Source organism: Syngnathus scovelli, chromosome 6 (assembly GCF_024217435.2).
Source record: "Syngnathus scovelli strain Florida chromosome 6, RoL_Ssco_1.2, whole genome shotgun sequence".
Classification (NCBI taxonomy): domain Eukaryota; kingdom Metazoa; phylum Chordata; class Actinopteri; order Syngnathiformes; family Syngnathidae; genus Syngnathus; species Syngnathus scovelli.
This window is the reverse complement of record NC_090852.1, coordinates 8,880,383-8,902,851: the sequence shown is the minus strand read 5'-3', so window position 1 is coordinate 8,902,851 and position 22,469 is coordinate 8,880,383. Positions and strand designations below refer to the sequence as shown.

Below are 22,469 nucleotides of genomic sequence, written 5' to 3'. Positions count from 1 at the left end.
TTCTTGTGTCTCCATCTTGCTTTCGCTCTCGTGTGCAGGTGGGGTGGTGATGCACGGCAGCTGTAGCCTCCGCCATGGACATTGGTGAGGGAGGAGGAGGGGATGGAGGGGGAGGAGAGGACAGAGACGCGGACCTCGGTCCTCAGGCTTTATCCGGCACTTTCCTGACCTCGGCGTTCATTGCCGAGCAGGGGATGGCCTCTCGTACCTCAGCCGGGGTCCCTGCCAAAGAGCCCTCGACCCTGCACGAGAAGCAGTGTGAGGCGGGCGCCGAGGGGTCCCGGTCTGGAGGAGAGACCCAGGTAGGGGGGCAGAAGGACAGACGCCATCACACGCGTCAAGAAGATGGAGCGTGTCAAAAGCAGCAGATAAAAACCATCTTCCGGGAAGAATATCTGTCAGGGCAAAACGGGGAGGGTTACTCTGGCAAGGGAGTGAAGTCGGCAACAGGGGGTCTCCCAAAAACCCTCGGCAGCAGCAGCAGAAGAGGAGATGAGGAGGAAGAAGAAGAAGAGGAGGAGGAGGAGGAGGAGGCCATCTCAAACCAAAGCCAAACTAAATCCAAATGTTCTTTATTACCTCAACAGAGCCAGCAAAGCGCTTCTTCCAGCACGGTAAAGGCCAGTGGCACGCTCGACAGCAAAACAGCCGCATCTCCAAAGTCCTCCCAGACTTCCCCCATTTCTCCAAAAGCCTCCCCTTTTCTCTCCACTTCTCCAAAGCACCTCACTAGTTCATCCCACTCTTCTGCCCTGCTGAGTGACGCAGAGGCAAAAGACATACCAGGAGATCAGGGCTGGATTTCTGGGTTTCCTCAGAGCTTTAAATCCCAGCAGTCGACTCTGGCTTTCCCACTGGCAGGTGTGGAGGGGGCCAGTGCGCCTGCTGAGAACGATGGGCCGGCAGGGGTTCCTCACTCTTCCATTTCCAATGGAGATGGTGCCAAAGCTCCAGAACCAAATGACAGCCAGCTTGAGACGGACATGGACGACGAGCTTGACACAGAAAGAGAACCGAAAGATGCTGTCCCCCAAAACCTCACCCAAGAGCTCTCTCCAAATTCCCTGACGAATCACATGACTTTGATGCACTCACGCAATTCCTGCAAGACGCTGAAATGCCCCAAGTGTAACTGGCACTACAAGTCTCAGCACACACTGCAACTCCACATGAGAGAGAAACATCCAGAGACGGGCAGCCAGTGTGTGTGCGCCACCTCTGGTGGGAAGTGCGTCTGCGGCAGCTCGACGCGGGGTGTGTGTGGTTACTGCACTTCAGGGAAAGCCCATCCCCGCTTGGCCCGGGGTGAAACCTATGCCTGCGGCTACAAACCCTACCGCTGTGAGGTGTGTGACTACGCTACCTCGTCCAAAGGCAACCTCAGCATACACATGCAGTCAGATAAACACCTTAATAACGTGCAAAACGGGGGACACGCCAATAGTCAGACACATACTTTGCATGTCGGTAACACCAACGGCGGCTCCTCAAACGGGGCCGCAATAGACGAGCAGACATATAAGCAGCCGCTTCCGATTCCAACCTCCGCCGGCCAGCCCACCAAGCTCACGGCACCTGCGCACTCTCCATCGCACGGCAAGCGTTGGCGGTGTGACGTCTGCGACTATGAGACGAGCATCGCCCGCAATCTGCGCATACACACCACCAGTGAGAAACACACGCATAACATGCTGAGGCTGCAGAGGGGTTACTATCTGTCCCACTGCAGGAGCCTTGCTCCCCATTTGAAACATCTACAGAACACAGGTAAGAAATATCTTCAACCCTCGAGCTGTTGGTTCAGTAACCGAGTGAAAGACTCAGAATCTTTCCTCTATGTCAGGTGGGGAACTATCCTTGAACATGAGACTGACGCCGCAACAAGTCACCGAACAGCCTGTCACTCTTGGCTCGACGCTGACTCCTTCCCCGTCGCCTTCACCCTCTCCCCCGCCAGTCCTGTCTTTGTCTCCCACCGGACCTCTCTCCCAGGGTGTCTTCCAATGCCTCATCTGCTCCTGCTTTTCTTCTGACAGCTTAGAGTCTGTGGAGCAGCACCTGAGCGCCCCTCGCTCCCTGCCCCAGTCCGAATGGTGCTCCCTTGTCGCTGGCGGCTGCCACTGCAGACTGTGCGGCTACACCACCCCGCTGAGGGCTAACTTCTCCTTGCACTGCCAGACTGACAGGCACAGAACCCGATACCAGCTTGCGGCTCACGTTCAAGAAGGGGGCGACCGGGAACAGGAAGGTGCCGCCTTAATAGCTAAGGGCAACCCTATCCAGCTGAGGTGCAACCTGTGTGAGTATGCAACGAGCAGTTTGGAGAAGCTGCAAGGACATTCCCGGAGTTCCCACCACGAGTCCAGCGTCCGGGTTTACAAAGTAAGCGATGATTCTTTGTAAAGCTACGGCGTTTGAAACTAACACTATGTGGTTTTCCGCTCCTAGTTCCTGCAGCAGTATGACGGTGAGGTCGACGGCGGTTCATTCCTGTTCCATTGTCTCCTATGCAACAACTCCTCTTCCTCCAAGCTTCAAGTTTTAAAACATAGTCAAACCCCGACCCATCAGCAAAGGGAGGGGCTGCTACAGTTGCAGCCAATGGGCGGAGAGGAGCTGGCAGCAATTTTTACCATCAGAAAAAGCACCGATGGGGTCACAGGTGAGAAGTGTATTTGACATGCAGCTGCATCTGCTCGCTGATACGAGAAACGAGGCCTGGGGATTAAGATGAAAATGAGTAATAGCTGTTGCTGAGCTATTGATCGAGTAAATTGATCAGTCAATACACATCCTTGTTGTATCCCCGTTCGCTCCTGTTGACAGCTAACTAGCACCTGCTAATCAATAAACCCATACAAAGCCCCCGGACAAAGATTTGGGAGGCCGAGGTTAGTAATGAGTGTGAAATCTGCTGGATAGAGCCCTGGTATTACGTGGCAGGCCCCTGAAGTCCTTACATTAATCAAACACTCTTGTAATACATTCTATTCTGTAATTTGTTCGTATTAAGATTTATCAAGGCATGCTGATACCTATGTTCCAAATCCAAACTAGCTCTTCCAGACCTTTGAAGAGAATCTGATGGGGAATCAATAGGTGATCACTAGGGATTCGAGGCAGCCAATAAGAATAAATTGTGCTCCTTACAAGTCACAGTCTTCTATGATTAGCCTGATCACGAATCTCTTAGTATGCATATGTAGGGGTTGGCGATACGGCTGACAATTATATCCTCACACAAGTATTTCATATTGCTCAATATCAATATATATATATTTTTTTAACTATTTGAAATAAGGACCCAGAGAAAACAAAAGGCTGAATTTGAGGCATTTTATTTTAACATAGAATACTTACCCTTTAATAGGCTGTTAACACAACAACGGAAAAAGTCGAATAGACCGGTCAATAGCAAGAACAATTAAACACCTTTTCAAACATAAAGTACTAAGTTGGGCTGGGTGATATGACTGAAAAATGTTTCACAACATAAGTGTTGCATTTCACTCAATAGTGATAATTACAGATTTTCATTTACCATTTAAAATGAGGGGAAAACAAATTAATTAAACAGAGATAAAACGAACAATTCAATTAAATAAAGCACAAGTAAGGTGTATTTGCAACTACGGGTTTAGGTCAGGGATGTTGGTGTTTGTCAACAGTGGGCATGTGTAGGGCTAATGTATAATAGATAAATTTGACTTGATTAATGAGAGGGGAAAATGTTTTATTATTTGGCAGTAAACAAATTTTTTAAGCAATGTACACCATTGTCTACATTGTCATGTACAGTGTTGTTTGCATTCATACTGGTTAGGCAGACAAGGTTTTCAAAAATAGTTCTTGTGCACTCAAAAGACGGAAGACAGAAAACCAGGGTCAGGGTTTGCTTCTTGATGTGTTTATTTTTTAATTGTATTATGTTGAATGCAATTTCTATTGGTATTGATCGGGTACCTATCGCAATATATATTGATATTGAATTATTTCCCAGCCCTAGCATGATTACTATATTTCAGGAGAACTTAATGAGGACATGGAAAATTCTGGCGAGGTCACCACTGGTCCTCTGGACCAAACCAAAGACAACTTAGGGGTAAAGCCAAGTGATAACCAAACAGGTACGGTCGTGTAGGAAAATCAAATATTTCATCGCATCACTGAATAATCGCCATACTGAGGAACATTGACATGTTCTTACGTTGCGTTCATCTGAAGGTGAAAAAGCGGCCGGGGAGGCAGACAGGAGGGAGTCTTTTAAACGTCAAGCGTCTGGATGTGGGGAAATAGAAAACTCCATCACAACCAAACGACCCCGAACACACCAGCTGAGCGAGAACCAGCAGGTAAGCACTTGACACCCACTCGCGTGAGAAATTAAATGTGAACTTTTTCCTCACTTGACGTTCTTACCATTCTGTGCCTTTTAGACCGTCCTGTGTCCTTTGTGCCAAGTTAATATCTCATACGCACACCTTCGCCCGCATCTCACACATGTGCACAGTGTGGCACAGGACTGTGTCGATAAGCTCATCAGCACAGTAAGTGAATGCAAAGTGTGCATTTGTTGTATTTGCGATTGTCGGAGTTAGCACGAGAATATGAACCGGCAAAGAGATGGGGGGGGGGATGGGGAAGAATGAAATGTAGTGAGACAATTCCATTAAGAAGGCACCAGAGAGCAAGAGGGTGGCTTTTTAATGCATGTTTAAGGAGCTACCCACAATCATCGTTTGACGCGCTCATGCAATCTGTGTGTGTGTGTGTGTGTGTGTGTGTGTGTGTGTGTGTGTGTGTGTGTGTGTGTGTGTGTGTGTGTGTGTGTGTGTGTGTGTGTGTGTGTGTGTGTGTGTGTGTGTGTGTGTGTGTGTGTGTGTGTGTTTCTGACTGCAGGAATGAGGGAAAAGCCAGTGTTTCTATAATGCATCTTTAAAGAGTCCTATTACCAGAAGTGCAGTCAACCTAAAAAAAAAAAAAAAAGTATGTGTGTTGGGGGGGTGCTTTTTACTGTGACTCTCCAGCTAACAAAGGCTGGTCATCTATCCACATCACCATCCTCCATCTTCCTGGCCCCGTATGCTAAGTGGCCTTTGTCTCCTGCTCTCTTTGCCTCCACTTCACGTACTGCTTTTCACCCTTTCTCTCCTCTTCTGTCCCCCCCCCCCCCCCCACAACAGCCTCCATGGCTGCTGCTATCATTCGTATTCTGCAATCTCTGTCACTGCTCCCTCCCTTTCTGTCTCTCATTTTCTGACGCGTTACCCCTCCTGCACTAGCTTTCGCCGAGGCTGTTTTTTTTTTTTTTTCACTGGCCCTTACATCCCCCCCTCCCTCCCTCGCTTTCTCCCTGGCCTCTCTTTTTCATATTCTTCACCCCTTAGCGCCCACCCACCCCAAACACACCCACACCTACAACCATCCTCCATCCTCCTCGTACACTTCCCTCCCTCACTCTGATAGTAATTGAGGTTCATTAATTCAGACTGAGGTGATGATGGCCATTATGTACCTTGCTTTCCAATTATGCTCTCTAGATTAAGCTTGACCTTCAGTTTTCTCTGCAGCGTGTGTATGCGGTGGTCTCATCTCTCTTCTTATGAAGCTGTTAGGTGGAGAAAACTCTTGTCATGTAAATCTCATCTTTAGCCTTCCACCCTTTCCTTAGGGTAGCTTGCTGCTTCGCATAGATGGCGACTTGGCTCTTGAAGCTGGAGATGGAGCTTTTCTATATGAAGAATGATTTTAAATAAAATTCATTATTCAGCTCAGTAAAGTTTTATTAAACCCCCGGGACATATAGGAGGGCGTCATTTGTGCTGAAGGGCAGAGTCACATATCTCAACCTTGTACACTTATTACCAAGTTGATGTGCTTTCCTGCGTATAGCATCATGCAGAGAGGGAGAAGATAAAACAATACACTCAAAGATTCACTCTTGAATGTTTCATGATATTAGGAAAGGGAGTGTAGCCTCGTTGTATTTATACATCTTGCAATTTGTCTGCTATTAAGCTGCACAATTAAATGTTTTATTCATAACGTTAGCTAAAGAAAAATGATGTACCCTCTTTTTTCTTTGAATTGCTAAAGCCATGCTTTTAAGAAAACAAAACCAAAAAAATATTCAGACTAAAATATCCGACACATAATTCTGTCTTTCAGGTCACCCCATCCTTGGAACAAGCGCTGGAAAATGAACTACCCTCTGATCTGTGCATGGGTGACACGATCAAAGATCAAAACGTGAAAATTAGCCCGACAGGTCTTTCGCATGCAACCGATTCCCTTACATCAGATGATTCACCAAAAAACAAAAGTAGGTTTAAGAATTAGAAGAGACTTTTTAATGTATAGTACTTGTGTTGTTATGTGTATAGAAAAAAATACATTCCTAATCATTGTGTATTGGGGGCAGGCATTTCAGGAGAGAACACTGAGGGAAATGAAGCCGCACCCAAAGATGTCACAGCTCTACTTACCCCACCCCTAGAAGACAACGCAACTCACCCTTCCAATGGAAAACTGGCTCCTCAGTCTCTGACTCACACACCTCCCTCCTCCCCAACCGCCGACCCCCCTCCTCTTTCTGATCGCCATGGTTACCGGTTTCGTTGCAGCAGGTGCAGCCTAGCGTTTCCCACTCAGGAGAAGCTCCAGCTTCACTGGCAGTACCACGCCATGAGGGCGGCGACAGAATGCCCCCTCTGCTCCAGACAGTGTCGCAGTCAGGAAGCGCTACAGAGACACATGCAGAATATACACTCGCAGCCAGACAACACACAAAATACAGCCTCGCTGCCTCATACGGCACAATACACAGAACACAGTAAGAGCTCAGTTAAACAAGTTTCGAGTTTGTCACCCCAAGCTGGCCAAGAAGCCGGTGAGGATGAAGAACTGGAGGAAGAAGTGCAGGAAGAAGAAGAAGAAGAAGACATTGAAGGAAAGGAACAAAATGAGGAATGGAGAACTAAAGACAAAGATTTTGTCGCTGAAACTGGCGGAGGTGATGAGCAATTAACTGAGCAAGAAAAAGTGCCAAATGAGGAACTTTCATCAGAACCTAGCTCCATTTCTCTTACCAAAAAGAGCTTGAACCCAACAATGGACCGGTACTTAGATCCATCAAGGCCGTACAAGTGTACCATATGTTCTGAATCTTTTACCCAGAAGACAATTCTTCTGGTTCACTACAATTCAGTGTCCCATCTCCACCGGGCCAGGAGAGCCTTGCAGGAATCAAGCACGGGTGTCTCCGCCCCAGAGGCTCCCCGTGGCCAAGATCCTCGACCCTACCGATGCAAACTATGTGGTGTGGGCTATAGCCAGAGCTCCACATTGGACATACATCTACGCTCAGTTCTTCACCAAACAAGAGCTCGTGCTGCACAGAATCCAGGTGCACAAACACCGGTGTCTACTGTAGCTACATTATTATCCGCCACCACCATGACTACTACTACATCTGCTACAACCGGTAAGGAAACATCGAAGAGTTTGCCTTTCACCAAGAAGCCAGATGAAGCTAGTTCCTCATCGGGATTAGTCGCCGAACTCCAAGCGACTGTATCAACTGAAGGTCAACAGGCTAAAAAGAGAGTGGCAGAACTGATAGCGTCAAGAAACCAGCTGCTATTAATGCAACAACAGCAGTTGGCTCAGGCACAGGCCCAAGCGCAGTTACAGCACACAGCGTTGCTCCAGGCCCAAGTAATGCAGCATCTTCCTATTGGACCAGAGAGTCTCTTTCAGCATTTCTCTTTGGCACCAGAAAACTTGCTGTCTCTGCAGCAGCAACTCCTTCTGCCCTTTTATTTTCCCGGAGACATGAAACTTCACACAGAGTTGGCAATAAAGAGCTTGGAACATACCCAATCTGAGACAGCCAAGTCTACAATGAATGAACAGATTAAGGGAGAGGGTAAAAAGGAGAAAAACCCGCAAACAGATGAAAAACATACTCCTCGTGAATTGTCGTCCTCAGATAATATTCAAACAAAAGATGTTATGCCTTCTGACACCAGAGTTGAATGCGCCACTAGATCCTCCAGCAGCCCAAAAGAAAAAGAATGTATCAGAGACCTTGTTGGTGAAAAGGAAGAAATGTCTGCTCCTATTGTTAAAAATGAGAGTCCGACACAGGAAAATGATTCATCCACAGTTAATGTGCCAAAATTACAGTGCCCTCCACCAAGAGTGCCATATGCTGCTGTAAACGGGGAAGCTCTTAGGACCTTGTTGCAGAGTTATGGCTACGAGTTGGCACTACAGTATATACAAAGCAGACATAGGCACCAGCAGCAGATTGCAACCCAAATGATAAATATGAGAAACGAGTGCTCTGATATTCGCAAGATGGAATTGTATTCAGGGGAACAAAAAGGGTCAATTGGAACAGAGGATGGAATGCCACAAAGCTACAATAAGGATGTCAAAAATGATGTTCAAGACATACAAAGTTTCCCAGGGGAAAATAATCCAGGCAAATATGATGACGCAAATGAAATTGCCATCAAAGAGAAAGGCTGCTGTGGAAGAGGACAAAAGTGTAGAGATTGCGGGAAGTTTTTTTCAGATGCCATGATTTTAAAGAGTCACCAGGAATACATTCACAGACAAGTGCTTCCCACTGCCGCGCTAGAGAGGTTCTCCAGAGAATACCGACTACAGTATGATCAATTGTATCCCTTGAAAGAGAACAAATCTGGAGAAGATCCATCTCAGAGTACACCAGTTTCGATTCCAGCTTCAGAATCAGAACTTGTATCTGAAGCAGATGAGCCTCAAGTTAAAATATCACCTCCATCCTCAATTTCAGATCCTGAAACGAAAACGTGCGAGACAGCTGAAGACCTATCCCTTGCCTCTGTACCCTCTCCTCTTTCTTCCCAGTCTCAAGAGGCGCCTCTTACAAGCACCTCTACTGTTATTTCTCAAAACGCATCGCCAGCCAAGGCCATACCTATTCCCTTACCAAAAATACCTATGCTTCCTCTGTCGCAGCTTCCTATTCCCCCTTTGACTTTACCCAAGCTCCCTCTACCGCCAATTCCTTTTCCGATGGAGCTACCGCTTATTCCTCCAGTTGTAATGCAGCCCGTGGGTCTGCAGCCCCCAAACTGGTTGGACTCAAGTGTAAACCCAGATTTGGCAAAACTCTACCAATCTCAACTGCTTGGGCAACAGGCACCTATTAGTCCAGCGGCCATTTCCCAACCATCTCAGCTTAGCCCGGCGTTGCTCGGCCAGCCTCCTCACGTCAATTCCTCGTTGCTAAGTCAACCAGCTCAGAGGGATCAGCCTCAAATAAGCCCAACAATACTGGACCAACAGCAAGGCAAGAGAACTCGCACTCGAATCTCTGAGGACCAACTGAATATTCTGAGAAAACACTTTGATATCAACAGTCTCCCAAGTGATGAGGAGCTCAACAAGATATCTAGTCTGTCTGGTCTACCTCACAAAGTCATCAAACACTGGTTTCGCAACACTCTTTTTAAAGAGCGCCAACGTGATAAGGACTCACCATACAATTTCAATAACCCCCCAACCACAGCACTTGAGGAGTCCAGAGAGGAAGTCATACAGAACCTATCTCTGAAGTTGTCCCCGTCATCCCCATCTCCAGCACCAACCGACATGTCCCGTCAAACCCCGCTGACGGACAGCCAAAGAGGCAATCCGAACAGGGGGAGGCGTTCTTCTCGAACTCGCTTTACAGAGAAACAGCTGGAGATGCTGCAGGGGGTGTTTGAAGCAACTCCCTATCCTAGAGAAGAGGAATATGACAGGTTGTCATCCCAGTTGTCTCTCCCGAACAGAGTCATTGTGGTATGGTTCCAAAATGCGAGGCAAAGAGCCCGCAAGAGCCAGGACAGAGGGGCAGATGATGGAATCGAGGGAACGAGCCAGCTTGACATTCTTCGGAAGAGAGACCGATACTACAAAAATGATGACACTGAGGATAACAGCAATGGGGACGAAGGGCAAAGTGACTCTCACAATGAAAATTCTATGGATTTGACCTATGAGTATTATACCCATCCAGACTCTCCTTTTCTTGATTCATCAACCCTTTCCACAGAAAGTGAGCATCAGATGGACAATGAAGACTTAACACCCGCTATCAAGAAACAAGAAAATACAACTGCCACTCCTCGAACCAGCAAAACTGTTAAAAAAGAAATGGCAGAGCTAAACACTGACAGCACAGAAATAGTGCAGGTATTGCAAACTGTGTTCAAAGCTGAGAATCTGGTCCCACCTCTACAAGGAAGATCAGCAGAAAGACCTCAGCCTCACTCTACTGACCCCTCACAAAGCACAGTACAGAACAGCCCATCATCTGATGAGAGCCAGGATCACAAAGAGAGTTTATCCCCAACGAAAGGAGTTGAAAAACCTGCACTTATATCACAGAGCCTACCTTTGTCTTCAGAGTTGGAAAAAAAACACACTCTACAGCATGATGCTTCCTCCCGTCAATCTACTGAGACCCAGTCATTAAGCCACCTCCAAATACCAAACTCATTTCAGTGCAATCTATGCCCACTGTCCCTGCCATCTTTCCAAATGTGGCAGGAACATCAGACAAGGCACCTGCTCGCAGCTCAGTCGCAGGTCCAACTCCTTCATTCTGGCTTCACAGACAGAACATTGCCATATATGATGCTTCACTCCAACCACTCCCTCATGGCCAGCCAAATGCTTTCAGGCGCTATGACGCAGTTGCACCCTAATGCCACAAGTCCCATGATTTCACACTTGAATAGCACACAAGTTAAGAATTCACTTGCTGACCTGTCTCAAAGTTCCTTGAAGCAGAACTCAAAGCTAATGTCAGAGGGCAGTTTTGATATTCAAAGATATAACAGAGAGGCTGAGGAAGAGCATAGAAGGGATAAGCGTCAGAGAACCACCATCACCCCAGAACAGCTTGAAGTGTTGTATCAACGTTACAGCTTGGACTCCAATCCCACCAGAGGAGTCCTAGAGGGTATTGCCCAGGACGTGGGCCTCACAAGAAGAGTGGTTCAGGTACCGTTAAAAATTTTGGGGGGGGAGAAAATCGTTTGGTTGTTGTTTTTTTCTTAATCCTAAACATTCTGTTCTTGCATCACACAGGTCTGGTTTCAAAACACACGGGCAAGAGAACGAAAAGGGCAGTTCAGGTCAATGGGCCCAGGATCTGGTTTCAGCATGGCCTTAAACCATCTCCGCTGTCCATTTTGCAGGGCTCTCTTTAAGGTGAAGAGTGCTCTGGATGCCCATATAAGGTCGCGCCACTGGGCAGAGGCTGAAAGAGCAGGCTACAACTTGTCAATGAATAACTGTTCTAGTGGGCCCAATGGGATGGCTATGTCTTCGGTCATGGACAAAGCAGGCCCATCTCTCTCCTGTCACATCATCCCAAACACTGGCATTGGTATAAGCAACAAAGAGCAAACAGTCAAACCTGTTACATTTCTGTCTTCAACCATTGATCCGAACAACCCAGGGGAGTATGATGACTTTGACGAAGACGATGAGGAGTTCCAATGTGAAGAGGGTTCAAGTATGGCTAACCAAGGGCTGCCGAGTCCTGATGGCTCAGGGGGTCAAAGTTCAGACTGGGGAGAGACTCTGCAGCCACACCAACATCAGCAGCAACGCCAAAGGACACAGATGAGCCACTTTCAAATACTCCAACTTAAAGACTTCTACAAGAGCCACCGTACACCAAATCGACATGAGTGCGAGGCACTCGGGCGGGAATTAGGACTGCCCCACCGTGTTGTGCAGGTAGCTGTCTTCAAATAAAATGATAAGTCGTGATACAGTTGATCCGAATGTTACATTGGTGGAAAACAAAAGATACCCAAGATGTATACTTTCAAATATATTTCCAGGTATGGTTCCAGAATGCCAGAGCCAAGGAGAAGAGGGCAAGAACTTTGAGCTCCGACTCTGCAGACAGAGAGCAGGCGGAGCTGACACCCGGCGCAGGGGAGAGAGACCGGGCTTAATGAGGGTCCCTTTACGTTCTTCTACTATGCTCTTAAAACTCGTTTTCCTACTGTCAACCTCTTAAAACAAAACTTCACTTTGCTGCCAAACCTGTTTCCTGAGCACCCCAAAGATGCAGAACCACCGTGGCCCAAAGAGAACCGTTTTCAACTGAAAGCAGACCCAAACCATGGCCTCGTCGCAACAACTTTTGTCTTTTTGGATTGCTGTCTCGTACGCGGTCCGTCTTTCCTTGTTGCGTCAGACACCTTTCTACAACCAAACCCATCCTCGGAATAACAACAACGCCACATAGGCCAAAGAGCATTCTCAAAGTATGTGCCCTCACTGTCTGGCTAGACCTGCAGTCTACCTCCCGATCTCCACAAAAGACTCCATGTGGGACCCTTCAACCAGACAGTGCTTGAGGACTAGCAGCGTAGCATGTGGTGTGGGTCTTCAAGAGGCTGGAACAGGAACTTTCAAAGAGATTTTCGTGTAAATACAAAGTAGAGCGCTCCAAAAGATAAACTTGAAGAAGGAGGGGGAAAAAAAACAAAGCAGTTAACGAGGGTAAAGAAGGAAACCAAGTTAATACCCCGATTATAGGCGGTGGTATTTCCATTGAGCTTTTGTAACGACTGACTCAGATTCCAAAGCTCGTAACCAAAATTTTCCATGTCTGTTGTTTCATCGTGTTTGTTTCCAGCAACAAACTGCAGAGCTGACGTCTGTACAGTGAAGGGTGAGACCTGCACCTGGCACAGGACAAGAGGGAAGCGATGGACTGATGTAGTGCCAGAGTGCAGGTCCACCCACCACAAGCCAATGATGAGTCTTCTGTTGTACATGGACACGTTCCTACGTGCTCCTACGTTCCTTTGGTGGATAATAGCCCAAATAGCACAGAGCAGAAAGGCAAGTTTGCCCCGGAAGGGACAAACTATTTTTATAGCACTCAACCATAAAACTGTATGTGATGACTTTAACCAAACTCAAATTGACTTTGTGTGCGTGTGTGTGTCTAGTCGTAGTTTCTTAATATAAATCTTAAGAATTGAGATCAACTGTCTTGCTTCGGTATAACAGTGTCATGATTCTAAAAAGATTATGACAGCTTTGATATGTTCAGGTAAGGATTAACTGCCTTTCTGTTCTTTGAATATACCAATGGCTTACCCATGTTGTGTGATGAATATGAAGCTTTCTACGCTCAGGTCAGCAGCTCAATATGGCTCCACCTTCAATGCGAACCCGATACTTTCCGTCTTATAAGATGGGAGGGGCACATTTTAGGTTGGAACTACATTAAGTATTATTACATCGACAAAAACATCTGTGTATATCAAAGATCTGAGCTTTTCACCTCAAATAGATTGTTACAAAAAAAAAAAAACCTTATTGAAACTAAAGTGTTTAATAGCTTGAGGGGTAAATGTACAGTATTTAGCTTTTGTATGGTTGACTCAAGACTTCATTGGATGTTTGAGACGCAGCTCCTGTTTGTACACACCAACATGGAGCTTCTGCGCTAAGCAGAGGAAAAAAAACGTAATGGATGTTACCGATGTTATTTTTGTACACTTAATTTATTTTTCCTTTTCTCCCTTCCCTCTTTCTTTCAAATGTTTTTTTCCAGATTTTTTTTTTTTTGCAACCAGTCCTTATCTAACTGTAATAATAATAATATAACAATAATAGCTGAACAATAATTAATGCTTTAAGACAAAAATCCAAAGACGTGAAAATACTTTACCATAAGACCTACAAAAGTAAGCGCTACTGTGTACTTGATGATGTTTTGCTGTTTTTAAACAAAGGAGTCCCAATAGCTAAGCTACTGTTTTCTGCCTCTCATAAGCACACTGGAGTACTCTGTAACCAAAACCCCAAACTAGAGCCATGGCAGTCTGTAATATAGCGGTTGAAGAGTTTTACTTTTTCTGAGAAATTTTGCATTTTCTTTTTCTTTTTTTTTAAGCATAATGTTCAACTCCAGCCCTTAAGGATGTCCAGTTTGCTGCTAATGTACCGTAGTTTCTAATGTTACTGTAGAAAGATGCATGCTTGGCTCGCTTTACCACTAGGCTTTAATGACGACAAACTGTAATAATGAATACCCGTGATGCTGTTGATGGAATGCTTCTGTTATGTTGGAAACAAATTGGTACATGGGGCTAAATTCCATCAAGTTTTTTTCTTCCGTCATCGATTTAAAGAGGAAAACAGCAGAACTATTTTTTTTATACTAGATAGAAACTTCAAGTTACCGACTAAATTTGTTAGTGTTTACTTGCCAAAAACAAAATTTGGCGTATTTGAAGGAGTTCATCCCCACCAGAATTGTCAAGGTATCTTTTTTATTTTTCTGTGCTCCGATGTCTGTACTCCATTTTCCCTGCAAAAAAAAAAAAAAAACAGCTTTCCAAAGGATGCGGACTGACCAACGCTGTCTTGTTTTGTTCTCAAACTAACCAATGTTTACGACAATACCAATGAGCTTTCTTCTGTACAGAAATGTGCATTCCAAAAACTGTTTTTCTACACTTAATTATTTTCTGACTTTTATTTCACTGATCTCTGATGACCATAAAATGTACATATTGGGGTCTACTGCTGTGAAGGGACTCCTTATTGTAGGTAAAACTGACTCTTGTTATTTTTTGTTTGTTTTTCTTTCCCTAAATATGTTGTTGCCATAGTGATGACCAAAAAGATACCTGTGATGTGCACCTGTCCTTATGTCTTGCTCCAGTGGTTTTGTGTGTCTCTATTTCCCTTCCCCCACTTTTTCCCCCCCCAGCTGGTGTATTTCTCTTTACCTTACCGCTCCCGTATTCCACTGAGCTAAATAAAGTCTGCTTTGGTGCATGCTCTGGTCTCATCCCTTTGGAGTGAAGATCCACACTGCGCATGCTGTTTTTTGTTTTTCTTTATTTAGAAATAATCTTCATATTCCAGGTGGTATTTCTGTGGTGCTGTGTGCATGGCTGGAAGGCTTTTGGTGTGCAATGGTGTGTGCGTAACGTGGCAAAGTGTTGGAAACGAAGCTCTTTGGTGAATGGAGCCCTGACCTCTGGGGTCACTTCATTAATTACATCTGTGACATTCAGCCAGATGAGTTTCCTTTGTGACTAAATGATATGAGGAATATTAACGACTTTGGATGAATTACACCGCCGCTCCTGCTGATGATGATAATGTGTTTTATGACTCTGGGAGAGAGGGGAGGCAAAATTGCTCACTACAGCACATTTAGGGTGCACAGATTTTCATATGAAAGATTTCAAAGACTAGAAGGTTGCAGCTTTTATTCGATTGTTGGTGTGTGGTGTTTTTTTGTGGGGGGGAGGGCTGGAATGGAATGGCAGATGATGTGGGAAACTATTTGAACCAAAAACTGGCAATTGTGGTGAAAACAAAACTAATTGCAGCACGTCGAGACAAAGGTACAACTGCGAGCACTCAAAATGGCACTGCAGAGAGAACAATGGTAAAGCAAACACAGAAGGGGGCTTAAGATTGCTTTGCGGCTGATGATAGCCATCTTAGAAAGTCATCCTGATAAAGTGATCCCCCACCATTTTTCCTTCTCTGTGTCCTACCCCCCCCCCCTCTTAATCAAATGAGCACTGTGCAGCTGGTGGGGTTGCAGCAAAAAGGGGTATGAGGGTGGGGGCTTTGAGGGATAGTGTGAAATTATTGCCTGCTGGTGTATATGTGTCGCTGGGGGGAGCGTGGGTGGTGTGTTGTGCGTCTGTGTGTGCGGTGGGGAGGGGGCTGTAATGTCATTGCCTGCTGGTGAATCTCTAGCGGGGGCTCATTTAGATTTAGATTGGTTATGTGAGGAGGGAGCTGAAAGGCCAGCTCATGTTTATGTATGAAGCCCAAAGCATACTGCTGCGGTCGGAGCCAGAATTAAAGAGACAGAGCTGCAATACATTCAGACTTATTGTAGCCACGGTTTGGCTTTTTGGGGGGGCGGGGGGAAAGACTGCAGTGTAAAGTTGCATTCATGTTTGTGGAAAACATATAAGAAGGCCTGTTTGTGAAAATTTGGCTGCAGATGGATTCCACCTTGATAAAAAAAAATATTTAAAAAAGAAAATTTGTCCAGCTAGTCAAGATGATTGCAGTATCTCCCACTGTTGTTACTGCATAGCACTCAGTCATGCAACCCGGAGTCATCAGTAAATGTCTCAGAAGGAGAGTTTGTTCAGCACTTCATCAGGTATAAAGTGGTTTTTATTTGGAAATGTGCTCCCTATCCATCTTTTAAATGACTTTTTAATGGTAGCCACACCATCCTAATCAATCATATGGCAGCCGGCCTGCACACGCAAATACACTATTTATATATCCTACATTCTGCTGCAAACGCTCTCCGCTTTGTGATTTCTGCTAATGAGTGGAACAATAGGCGCGACTGTTTTTCTGGATTGAATTAACTTTGCTCGAGACTTGTATATAGCGGCATAAAACGTGTACATCAAATCAAAAGCTAGCTGAATTAAAATGTCAACTTCTTGATAAAAATAGATACTTATCCATTTAGCAGAAAAAAACACACCTTATAACTTGACTTTTAATTAATCTATTGGTTTTTGGAATGGCTCATTTGAATGCTAAAACACTCCACAATTATGTTCAGTATATTAAAATAATTTTGCCTCACTTAAAAAAAATATTGATCATTTAATGAACACAGAAAGGTCAGATGATTTTGGCAGAAATCTGGTGATGGTCGGGAATGATGTAGCGAACATTTGTTGCTATGTTAGGCATTTGATATTGCCGTCCACTCTGCAAATCTCTCGCACGCCCTGTAGACTGCTAGTCCTGGGTCCTCCAATCTGTGGTCCCTTGTCAAGGTTTCTCATTTTTCCCCAGTTTGGGTTTTTTGAGTTTTTCCGTGTCCTCCTGGAGGTAATGATTAGGGGATATTGGTAATATTTGTCAACTGTGGGCATGTGAAGCCATTTCAGATATTTTATGTGATTGAGGGCTATATATAAATAAACATTTGAGATTCAAACTGGGAATTTCTTGTAAAAACAAACAAACTAAAAAAAAAAAAGAAACAAGTGAGGGACATCTAAGGTCAACTTGTACCCAACAAGACTTTGGTCAGGCACAATTTCCATCACTACCCTGCATGCAATTTTGTGCCACGTAGCAACATAGTCACATGCCGCCCAGGAAACTAATTCATAGCACACAGTTGGAATTTTCATTTTATGATTGCTTCGTGTCTAGTTTGATTGTCGTTTCTCCTTCTCATGCTATCTTTTTTCCAAGTAGTCTTTATTTCATCCAGTATAGGAAAACCATCCATACGGCGGCAATTTGTAGTGAGAGCATGCTGCAGTCTATCATTTACATTCACTAATGCAGTGGTGAATATTATTTTCTCCTTGATGGTCAGAGAGTGCCTGACCCATACGCTTACGAGTATGTAACTTCAAAACTACTGCTGTGTTATGTCCCAACGATACCTTATTGCAATTTCGCCATTTCAAACTGTTATAAATTCATAAAAATATTGAAACTGCTTTTAATTTTTTTTTTTTGGGGGGGGGTATTTTTCCATTTGCTGTTTTTTTTAAAAACATTTTTGGGGTGACGCCAAACCATCCCCCAGCGGCACATGCCACCCCCCTCATAGTACTTTACATCTATAATGAGATACAAATACGCATCAGCAGGACAATGTCCTGCGCCACGCGTCACTGTGTGAATATTACTCACACTTATTAGCTGGATTATGTTAATCTTTACACTCCCTGCTCACAGACAACAGACTCACCATGATACGGGGTGGTCATGGCGGCATATGCCCGCGTGTGTGTGTGTGGGGGGTGATTGCCATGTTGTCAAACTGCTCTGCATGTGAAAAGGCGGTCTAATTATAGCATTTATGCAAATGTGCATGCGGGCAAACATAAAGACTGCTGCTAGTTTACTGCTCAGGTCAAAAAGACAGCGAGAGCCATCGGCGTATTTTGACGAATGAGTGATGACGTCACAACAAGGCCACACTCATTATTATTAACGGTAGTCTGAATGTTTGGGTGTTTCCGATGACGCGCATTGGGTCAAAGTCAAACTGGGAAAAGTCAAGACTTTTTCTTTTCCAGACAGAAACATTGATAGCATCCCTGTTGGAATGATTGATTGAGTCTGACACATTTTAATTACCTCTGAATTAAATGAATCGTCTGGCAGACTATAAAACATTGCTGTTTAATAACGAGCGCCTCCATTTGCCATTTTTTTCCCCCTCTTCCTACATCCAATCCCATTTTGCCTGCCCGCGCCAAATAACCTCTCTCCATTTAATGATATGCAAATGAGTTTTCATGAACCCCATGATCCCATGCGATGATTAAACTGAGATGACATTAGCTGCCAATGACAGTGTTTCCGTCTGTCTCCTTTCTCTGCTCCTATCGCTACCATTTTGCTGCTTATCAACAACAATGCATGGCCAACTGGTTGTTAATGAGACAGGAGCAAGGACACTTTTTGGGAGACAATGTTTCCTTGCAAAATGTTCATTCACAGATTTGTTCGAGACAGTGTATATATTACAACATTTGGAATCAGGGAGTCAGATCACAGATTTGGTAATCTTCCACATTTCTCCCCTCCCACTGTTCCATTTCAGTCCGGATTCCAGTTCCTGATCTGCTGTCGCTTATTGTACCCCATTTGCATAATGAAGCCAGGGCTTAATTAAGATCCCACTGGAGTCTGGAGCCAAGGATGAAGGAAAGCTGAAGGGGGGAGGAGGAGAGAGGTGAGTTCCGGCATTCCTCAGCTTATCCGCACATTGCCAAATAGCAGGTGCAATTTAAATGCGTGGGGGGGCGAAAATCCTTGACGAGCGATTAAATCACTAATTATGATCGGCTGTTGGAATTAGTGCACGGCTGTTAATTAGTTGCAGATCTCATGCCCAGACAGTTGCTCGCCCCCCAAGGGGGGCACCTCCCTCCCGCCATCACCAACGAAACCTTCACACCCCGAAGATGATGCCAACACACACCCCCCACTTTAATGCCGACAGTGGCTATCCCTTTAAGAACATCCCAGGTGAGCATATGCAAGAAAGAGATGCTTCATCATACTCATCCAACGTTCCCAGTGTTCTTCATTAAGCTCAAAATGATCCAGTCTTTGCAGGTCCACTGTGAACCGTCCTTAATGTGGGTTTTGCTGTTGGTGCTTCTCTGCAACGGAATAGTACGCCCGTTGTCCCCAGAACGGGCAGATGCTTCTTTCTGGTGTTGGCATTCAGCAGAGTTGGCATCAGGGAACTTGATGTTGACAGATCAATACAGCTTCGATGCAATTGTCTCCGGCCCAACTATCCGGTCTCCGCTTTTACGACTGTTTCCGCTTCTCAGCGTCTCTTAATGGCACACAGTTTATGTTTGGCACACTGCCATCTCCGTTGTGAGCGCCTTTCTCGAGGGCATTCCTTCTCCGCAAACGCTGATGGTGTCCGTCTCGCCATACGGGGCGCTCCTGTTTACAAATGTTTGTGCTAACTTGGCTTGGCAGCTTGCCACGTTTATCTCTGTGCCCTTGCCGTCCCAGAGAAGATGCCAACATGAAAGCTGGCACGCGTTGCTTTGGCGCCGCTTGTCGTCTTTGTCCAAATAAACTGTGACTAACGGAGAAATCCTCTGAGGTGAATCGGCTTGTATTCGAAGCAAACAGATGTCCGTGGGTCGCTTTAGCTTCTGGCCGCGCCAAGGAAGCTGGCGTGGCGCCCGCCGGGTGGCAACCATTTGCTGGCATAGACGGATCGATTCCGTTTCCGCTGGCATTCTCTTTCTCGTAAGATTATTCATCGCCGTAGCTCTTGAAATTTCAAAAATGTTCTTCTATTTGGATTGTCAACGTCCTTCATCCGCGGATAGCTCCGTCGCCCGCTGGCATCTCGCTCACATCTCCGCTCCGGTTATTGGCAGATTTTCTTTTCTTTGCCAGCCGCACCGGTCGGTCGGCGTCGCCCCGTTGCGCCTGTGCCAGACTGGCATCAGGGTGGCAGGATACAAAGGTCTGCTTCTCTTTGCCTTTCTTATTCTCCTTACCCCTTCGCCCATGCCCGCCCCCGCTCAAGCCCTGACTGGATGGCACTGTGCCAACCTGCCGCCGCCATCGCTCTCATTTGTAGCTCATCTCTTCGTCGCCCTTCCCCCGTCACTCGTTTCCATCCCTCTCTCTTCCTCATCCACTTTCCGATCGTTAGTAGGTGTGTTTTAAAACGTGGCATGGCGCACGTGCAACTTTTCATTCTTTACGGATTCCTTAGTGACGACGCCAGTGGTGGTCCACTTGTGGCTCGGGAGACTTTTTGGCACCTGAAGGAATGCCCGGCTCGCCTCGGCTGTGTGTAATTACTGCAGCACTTACTTATCCCACTGAGACAACAGGAGAGGAATGGAGCCAGTCCCGAGTTTGTAGTTTAGCTGCAGTTGCTTTAATTAACTCTTACCAACCAACCAACCCCCATCGTCATACGTGCTCCACTTCATGTGACGCGCAGGTCGCAAACATAAAGACAGTCACGCAATTGATCTGATTATCAATAAAACCCATTGCGTACAATTGATCGTGCCCACTTTACTTCAAATGACCCTTGCTCCTTTCTTCTCCCCTCCACCCTTCCTCTTGTGACAGACAAAAGCTGTCAGTAGTGGTGAAGCCATTAAGCAAATACTCTCATTAGTACACAAAATATAATGAATATGTAAATGGTGTGTGTAATTTATGCATGGGGTTTAGAGAGAGGAGTTTGCTTTGCAGCCCTTGTTTGTCTTCACCCTATTGATGCAACGCTTTTTCTTTCACATTCACACACCAAATGTCCACTTTTTCTCCGGTCACGCCCGGTGAATGAATCCACGGTGGACCTCTTGGGATCTGGGGGTTGCGTGTTTAGTTTGGTCTTTTTGCACAAATCTTTTGCTTCCTAGTGTCCTCTCTTGGCCACTCTTTTTTTTCCCCGTGTTTGCTTTCGTCAAGCACAATGCGCTCTCGTCCATAACAAAGCCCGCAGAGACGCTTTGGACAAACAGCCCGAGTGTTTGAACAAGGTCCGTCTTCTAGGAATATGAAAAGCGACTAATCTATTCAACGTCACATGCCGCACTTGACTGCGGTGGGTTCTCATGTTTTCCCTTTGTCCCTCTGCGGCTGCATTAATGTGTGGTCTAACACAGCACGGTAAGCGTGTCCTGTTAGACGACGAGAAGCCTTACCCTCGTCTACAATAAACACCTCTAAAACTCAGGCTCCCTTGGCAATCACCATAGCAACAAACCACGGCACCCACGTGAGCCGCATATTAAGATGTTCCCCCAGCCTGCAGTAGACTGTACAGCGTCCACAAGCCAGGTGTGAGGAAAAATAGCCGCTCAAATGTCACGGCTCACCTCTGACGCACTCCGGGCCGATCCCTTATGTTTATCGAACGACGCGCAATCTCACATGTGCGTCCTTTTCCGTCTCGGACCGTCTTAACAGGTGCTGATGAGCCGCAGTCAATGATTGTAATGAGCTATCGATCACCGTGGGAAAATGGAGGGACGGAGTGGGGTGAGGGGAACCGGAGGACACACACCAATAGAAGGAGGAGTGGAGGGGTGGAAAAAAAAAAGGAACTTCATGAACTAATTGGAGAAGGGAGTATCGACACTTGCTTTAATCAAGTTCTCATCTACTGTTGTACTGCTTGGAATGGGCAAATGGCCTCGGAGGTTAAAGCAATGTGCTCAGGTTGACCATGAAGTACTCGGATACCAGAGAAGAGCTCTGACGCAGTATCTGTACTTTGCCTTTTGTGTGTACGCGTGTGCGTGTGTGTCTGTGTGTGTGTGTGTGTGTGTGTGTGTGTGTGTGTGTGTGTGTGTGTGTGTGTGTGTGTGTGTGTGCGCGTGGAGTGGAAGCAGACAGCTTTAGGGAAGGGGGAGGTGCATCCTATGTGTTGGCTGGCGTTTCAGATAATGAAATGCAGCAGGGAACAAAGAGCTGGGGGCCCCCATTCTCTGGGCTGCGGCTTCATTTTCGCTCCCGTCAAGTCTATGATTCTTCCACGCGCTCGTTCTTGTGTGCAGCCGTGTGTTTATGTTTGTGTGTATACGAGCTGCTTGTTGTGTGTACGACAACCCCATCCTCCTGCTCCTGTTAGTATTCTGCATGGCAGATCCCCCTAATGTAATAACTGTGTCTGCATGTCTAATTTACAGCAGGCGAGAGTAAATAGCCTGTGGTTAATTACAGTACATGAGCATGTATGTGTGTGTGTGTGTGTGTGTGTGTGTGTGTGTGTGTGTGTGTGTGTGTGTGTGTGTGTGTGTGTGTACGCACACACTTGTGTGTGTGTGTGTGTGTGTGTCCATGCGTATGGCTACATGCACGTAGGTGTGCCACAATGATTTATGAGTAGCAAATAGCTACACCAGTGG

General features: G+C 45.9%; 1 protein-coding gene across 1 annotated transcript; it reads left to right on the top strand.

Moving 5' to 3' along the window:
* Positions 1-74: 74 nt before the first annotated feature.
* LOC125970210 (zinc finger homeobox protein 3) lies at positions 75-14,862 on the top strand. Its single transcript, XM_049722271.1, has 10 exons — positions 75-1,767; positions 1,844-2,382; positions 2,449-2,662; positions 4,026-4,127; positions 4,225-4,352; positions 4,437-4,547; positions 6,169-6,322; positions 6,422-11,043; positions 11,131-11,787; positions 11,895-14,862. The coding sequence occupies exons 1-10, from the start codon at positions 75-77 to the stop codon at positions 12,009-12,011; spliced, it is 8,337 nt and encodes a 2,778-aa protein (XP_049578228.1). The 3' UTR covers positions 12,012-14,862.
* Positions 14,863-22,469: the final 7,607 nt, after the last annotated feature.

Excerpts from the sequence above, each read along its gene's own strand:
- LOC125970210 (XM_049722271.1), top strand. The coding sequence starts at position 75 with ATGGACATTGGTGAGGGAGGAGGAGGGGATGGAGGGGGAGGAGAGGAC. Across the intron at positions 1,768-1,843 it reads GAAACATCTACAGAACACAG|GTGGGGAACTATCCTTGAAC; the intron begins GTAAGAAATATC and ends CCTCTATGTCAG. Across the intron at positions 11,788-11,894 it reads TGCCCCACCGTGTTGTGCAG|GTATGGTTCCAGAATGCCAG; the intron begins GTAGCTGTCTTC and ends ATATATTTCCAG.